At 49.5% G+C, this 6,198-nt stretch overlaps 1 protein-coding gene across 1 annotated transcript in view; it reads left to right on the forward strand.

Moving 5' to 3' along the window:
• Positions 1 to 1,182: 1,182 nt before the first annotated feature.
• TTYH3 (tweety family member 3) overlaps positions 1,183 to 6,198 on the forward strand; it is a 180,007-nt gene continuing 174,991 nt past the window's right edge. The window contains exon 1 of the mRNA XM_044678846.1: positions 1,183 to 1,347. Within this exon, the coding sequence (XP_044534781.1) occupies positions 1,225 to 1,347 (123 nt within the window). The 5' untranslated portion in view covers positions 1,183 to 1,224. The remainder of the gene's footprint in view (positions 1,348 to 6,198) is intronic.

A 6,198-nucleotide genomic window follows, 5' to 3' on the forward strand; every position in this document is an offset into this window, starting at 1 on the left:
CAGGTTGTATTATTACCTCTATCTGGCAGGTGAGGCGAGGAAGGCTAACAATGGCAGAGCAAAGCCTAGAACCCAAGTCTCCCGACTCCGAGTCTCTCTGTATCCTCGTTACCAAAACAAAAAAACAAAAAACACCCCTAAACTTTTATTATTAGTCTGTCTTTATGCACAAAGTCACCTAGCTAAGAAGTGTCCGAGGTGAAACTTGAACCCAGGACCAATGTCTAGCCTTGGCTCTCAATCGACTGAGCCACCCAGCTGCCTCCCAATAACTGACACTTCGACAGTTTATCCTTTCATGTCTTTAAGTCTCCCAGACTGGGCGCTTCCGAGGGTTAGCGGAGTGACTGAGCACTCGCCCTTTAGGGGCTGCCAGCCTGACATACTGACCCGAGGAGGCTGCGGTCAGGCGAGAGCCATTTAATGAACTCAAACAAAGCTGGACATACAGCGTGAAGATTAAATATTTACATTGCATTGTATTCAGCTTCTTGGAAAGATGCCACTGTGGAAATACTAAATGGCCCACAGTCCTAGAAATCCCATTTCCCGAAGGGCTGACCTCGGTCTCAGCAGCACTCGGCCCACCGGCACTGCGTGGGTTTTTAAAAACACCAGCAACTCCAGGAGGACTATAGGGTTCAGGCATGGGGAGGAGAGCACGGGAAGAAGCGGGTCCAGAGGGAAGAGGGCGCGTCCCAGAAGCGGGAGGGGCGTGGCTCTGTGGAAGCAGGACCAATGGCGGAGAAGGGGGCGCGGCGGGGGAAGTGGGGGTGGGGATGGACGGGGGCGGGGAGCTTCTGCGCTCGCCACGGCGGTGGCAGCGGTTGCGAACAAAGAGCAGGCGGTGGGGAGGAGAGAATCGGAGAGGAGCGCAGTGGAGCGCAGCGCATCGCGGCACGTCGGGGGCGCTCTGGCTGCTAGCTCGTTGGCAGACCCGGCGATGCGGGAAGCAGGCAGAACGCCGTCAGGGCAGCGGGGAACCCTGGCCCCCTAACCCTCCCCACATCAACCCGCCTGCCCGGGAGCCCCGAGAGAAGCAGGAGCCGGATGGCAGTCGGGCCCCCACGCGGCTGAGCCTAGAGCCAGGGCCGGGGAGGCGGAGGAGGAGGAGGGAGGGAGGGAGAGGCAGCCAGGAGGCAGGCATCTCCCCCCACTTTTTTTTCCATCCCCTCCCTGCAGTTCACCCCAATCCCTCGGAGTCCCCCGCGGACAGCCAGGCCCATGGCCGGGGTCAGCTACTCCGCGCCCTGGTGGGTGAATCTTTTGCACCGGCTGCCCCATTTCAACCTGCAGTGGGAGGCGACGAGCAGCCAGTTCCGGCCCGAGGACACGGAATACCAGCAGGTGAGTGTCACCTCCCCCACTCCCGTCACCCCCACGGGTGTCCGTGTTCTTGCGGGGGTGGCCGGGCAGCCTCCCCTGTGTTCCCCCACCCTGCCTCCCGCAGCACCCACGGTGGGGTGGGGAGGCTAGAATGAAACAGCGGCTGCGGAGGAACTCCCCCATTTTTGACACTTTGGGAGAAAGAGGTAGGGATATTGCAATCTGGGTTCCTCTTACCCACAACAAGGCCTGGTCACTGGGCTTTGGCGAGGAAGGAGGTATAGAGAATCCGTCTTGGCAAACACGGAGGATAGAAAAATCCCCACTGGCCCAGTTTTAGGGATCACAGTTTAATTAAGCGGAGCTTGAGGGCAGCTTGGGAAGATGAAAAAAGCCCCCATTCCATCTCATTTCTCCCTCCACTCTCTTCTTCCACACTTCCCCTCACCCTCCCTCCCACGGGAGAGGCCCCCTTCCTGGGGACTTGAAAAGGAGCTAGCTCCCAGCTGCTTCAGGGATCTCCTCTGAGCCCCTTCCCTCTGGGGCTTTGGACTCCAGCAGGTGGATTACCCTCTCCCCACCACCACCCCAAGGTACCAGGACTCTTGGCCAGGGTCCCCTTCTTGTGGTTTTGGGGCTTGTGCTTTCCTGCCTGGGACTGCGGTGAGGACAGCCTCTAATCAATGTAAACAAAGTGCTTTTGGCAGGAGAAGAGAGAGGTGGAAGGTAACAGTTAAGGCTGTGAGAGAACCTGGCCTCTGTCTCTTGGCCTGGCTTGAACACTGACCAGCTGTCTCCTTGAAAGCACTGTAGGGTGCCTGGGGCCCTGCCTCTTCTCATTGCTGGGAAGGAGCTGCAGTGATTTGTGTTGGCTTATTGAGCTGTGGACCATCTTTGGTTGATCACCATTTTTACCTTCTTGGGTTTTCTCTACTGCAAAAAGTGGCTTGCAGAGACTAACCAGAGGGCCTAGTGGTGGCTCTTCACTAATAGTGAATTTCATCTTTATTTCTGTGGGCAGTAGAACAAAATCACTGTATAGTGTCTCAGCTCCCAGTTTCTTAGGTCCCTTTGGACCTGAGGCTTGACTGGTCTTGCACTCAGAACAGAACTTGAGTTTATAGGTGACCCAGCCCCAGGAGTTCAAGTGACTTTTCCCTTGCAAAAGCCATCTTTTTATTCCCCTCCTTGCAAGTGAAGTGGCCAGTGTGGAGCTGGTGGTTGGGATTTCTTTCTTGAAGACAGTTGTGTATACATTTCTTCATTATGTCCAATCCCAGGGGATCTGCAGTTTCCGATCACCTGGGAGATTAAGGCCACACTAAATTTTATTAAGTATTTCTTGGAGGGTCATCTTGTTGGGGAGTTGTCATCTCCTTTGGGCCTTGGGTTGATTGGTTGGTCAGAACAGTTGCCTGGCACATAACAGTTGCTTAATAAATGATAGATTGATATTGCTTTTCTTTATGAGGATTGTTCATAAATTCCGTGAGAATATTTTTTGGGGGAAGGTCAGAAAAATAAACTGGGCATTCTCCTTGTCCTGGGCCATAAACATACTTGGCAATTTCTGTCCCATCTTCCCTAGCTGGAATTCAGGAATCTATGGTGGAGTGACTGACAGGCATCCATTCAGGAAGCAAGTTTGCCTTGTGTACTCACAAGGGCCATGCTACTTGTGGGCTGTGTGTGGTTTGTGGTTAGTCAGGAAAGTTGGCAGTTATGCTGAAAAACTTAGGGCATAGCCTGCCTCCCTTGTTTCAGGGAGCTGTTTATATGGCCTTCTCATAGGAATTCTGTTCTGGGCTCTTGACTAGATTTGGGAAACAATACCATGCCTTTTCCTCACTCCTCATCCTCTTTGCAAGTGCTGACATATTCTTTCTTGCCTTTTCCCTTCTAAAAAAAAGCATTTTTGCTTTTGTAGATAACTTTTGTTTTTATATCATCTTCATTTATGAATATATTTATCATACTCCCTTCCCCATAAGCCAATTCAGTAAAATCAGTAAGTATATTACCTATTTGATGATATGTAATATTCTCCTCCTTTATACACTCACCTCTGCTAAGAAGAGAGAAGTGTGCATTTTTTTCTGATTTTCTTTTTTCTGGATTCTCCTTTTTTAAAAAAATGCTTAGCATTAGGGGCAGGTAGTTAGCAAGGTGGTTAGAGTACCTGGCCTGGAGTTGGAGGGACCTGGGTACAAACCTGGAGTCAGATAGCTATGTGACCTTGGGCAAGTCACTTGACTACAGTTGCCTAGCCCTTAACATCCTTCTGTCTTAGACTTGATGTTAAGAGGGTAACTTTTCTTTTTTTTTTTAAATGCAAAGGACCTTTGAGCTAGGTCTGGAAGAGACTTAGAGATTATCTTTTTCAACTTCCTAAATTTTCAGTTGAAAAAACTGATTATTGTGCTAATAAGCTGCCCAGTCAGAGTTTGAATCCAGGTCCTCTGGCTCCCAAATCCTATTCTCTTTATATAACACCATGTTGCCTCAGAATTAACCACTGAATAATTTTAAATGTTGAAATGAACCTGCCTAAGCAGCTGATATAGTGAATTGAGTTCAGCTTTGGCCTTAGATACTAGTATGAACCCAGACAAGTAATTTAACCTCTGCCTCAGTTTTCCCAACTGTAAAATGGGGATTATAATACCTACCAGAGTTGTTTGGAGGATTAAATGAGATAATATTTGTAAATTGCTTGCAATGATCTGGGACAATCCTGAAACACTTATAAGGGGAAATGCTGTTCCACCTCCAGAGAAAGAACTTTTGGAGTCATCTTTTTTATCAATGTAGTTATGGTTTTCTTTTGGAGTTTTGGTTATGTTTGAGTGTGTTTTTACAACAGTGACCAATATGGAAGTGTGTTTTACATGAAAATAGAATTTAATAAAAAAATTTGTGAATTGCTTAGCACAGTGCCTGGCACATAGTAGGTGTTTAATAAATGCTTGTTTCCTTCTTTTCCTTCCTTCCATTTCCCATACCTTGTGCTCTAAATCATGGCCTCTCAGAATCACAAAATGCTAGAATTGGAAAGACCCCCCTAGTGCCCACTTAGTCTAACCCCTCTTGTTAAACAAGAGGGGTAAACAAAGGGCTTGGAATTCCTAGACAGAAGTTCTCCCTTGGCGAGACCTTAGGGTCATTCTTTCTAATTTTAATACTGGCAACTTAAGGGACCTTGGCTCTGCTTTGTGTGGATTAAGGGTGGATGGGGGTGATTTCCTACTTGGAGGGGTGAGAGGTTGCTGAGAGGAATCAAAGAGTACAATGATTAGCTGGACTGTCTTGCTGAGGGCCATCCGGGATCCCTCCACTTGGCCCTGGAGCAGCCAGTCCGGCTGAACTCCAGTGAAAGCGTCATAAACAAAAGAAGGAAGTAGGTTATTTGAGTTTAATCATCCTAGCATAGCAAAGGAAATGGTTCCCTTGCTTCTGGGGAGCTGAAAGGGCTTGACTGCTCAGTTTGTCCAATCCTGGGAGTCTATGAGAAAATGAGCATCCTCAGCTTGGGATAAGTCTTGGGGTGAGGCGAGTTCCAATGATGGGGCTTCTGCAAAACTGAGGAGAAGGCTCCTGCAGAGCCAGGCTGTGCTGCTGCCCCTCAGACCTGTGGCAAATGTCCCATGGACCCAGTTATCTTGGGCTTGGTATCCTCTCACCTCAAAAGGGGGCACCTCGAGGAATTGTCTTCAGGGCTTTGCTGGGCTATGTGCTACTCCCTTAGGGGGGGAGTTACATCATTTGTTGTATGTGGTTTATGGGTGCTTTTCTTATGAGGAGGCCTGATTAGTATCTCCTCTGCCTGGAGACAGCTATACTTGTTGTGTACCCATTTGGTCCACTGGGGGCAGCTGCCTTTGTCTGAAGTGTCCAGGAGAGGAAGCTGCTCATCATGGCAGCTGCATTCCAGCATCTTGTGGGGTGGTGATGGTGGGTGAGATGAAAGCTCAGAATATTTGGTTTGGGTCTTTGGTATTAGTCCCTCCTTGACTGAATGACTGTGTGTGTGTGTGTGTGTGTGTGTGTGTGTGTGTGTGTGTGTGTGTGTCCATCTCTCTGTCCATCCATCTGGCCATCCATCTTCACCTGCATATTTCAGTCAACACCTCGTTGAAGGACCAGTGTTCTCTGTGACTGGGTCATCTTTAGATTATTTTATATCCTTCTCCTTAGACATCTCCTGGGTTCTGCTGCTCCCCTCTCCCTCCAACCCTGTGGCATTAGCCTTTGGCCCAGACCTTATTTGGGGCAGGTTGTAGGTCCAAGCCCTGGTGGTGTAGGGCAGTTATTAGTGATGTCCAAGCTCCAGTGGCCAGGTTAAAGGATGAAGTCAAGGAGCACCCAGCAAAGAGGGTGTCTGGGCTAGATCAGCTGATCCTAGATGACAGGCTCCAGCCCTGCTCACCTCTGGGAATCCCAGTGTGGCTCCTGACTCTGCCCTTTGGAGTTCCAGGGAAGCACTTCCTGGTCCTGGTTGAATTCTCTCCCAGAAGAGAGGGAGTTGTATCTGGAGATGGGAACTGACTTCATCTGACTCATACTGCAGTGCTCAGCTAAGAGTTCTTATTGTTTGGGGAGAGATAAGCCTGGAGTGAGTGAGGGGGGAGGGACCAGGGAAGCCAGCCACGGGAGGAAGCTTATCCCTTCTGTTTTTTCGTCTCAGGAAGGCTCTCTGCTTCTCTTTTTTCTAGAGATAGGCACATACTGAGCAGTGGAGGGGGAGGCAATAAGTCTGGCAAGACTTTCCCCCCAGGCTTTGGTTGGTGGTGTCTCTCTGTCTCTCTCTCTCTCTCTCTCTCTCTCTTTCTTTCTCTCTCTCTCTCTCTCTCTCTCTCTCTCTCTCTCTCTCTC

This window comes from Gracilinanus agilis, chromosome 1 (assembly GCF_016433145.1).
Source record: "Gracilinanus agilis isolate LMUSP501 chromosome 1, AgileGrace, whole genome shotgun sequence".
In the NCBI taxonomy this organism is placed as follows: Eukaryota; Metazoa; Chordata; class Mammalia; order Didelphimorphia; family Didelphidae; genus Gracilinanus; species Gracilinanus agilis.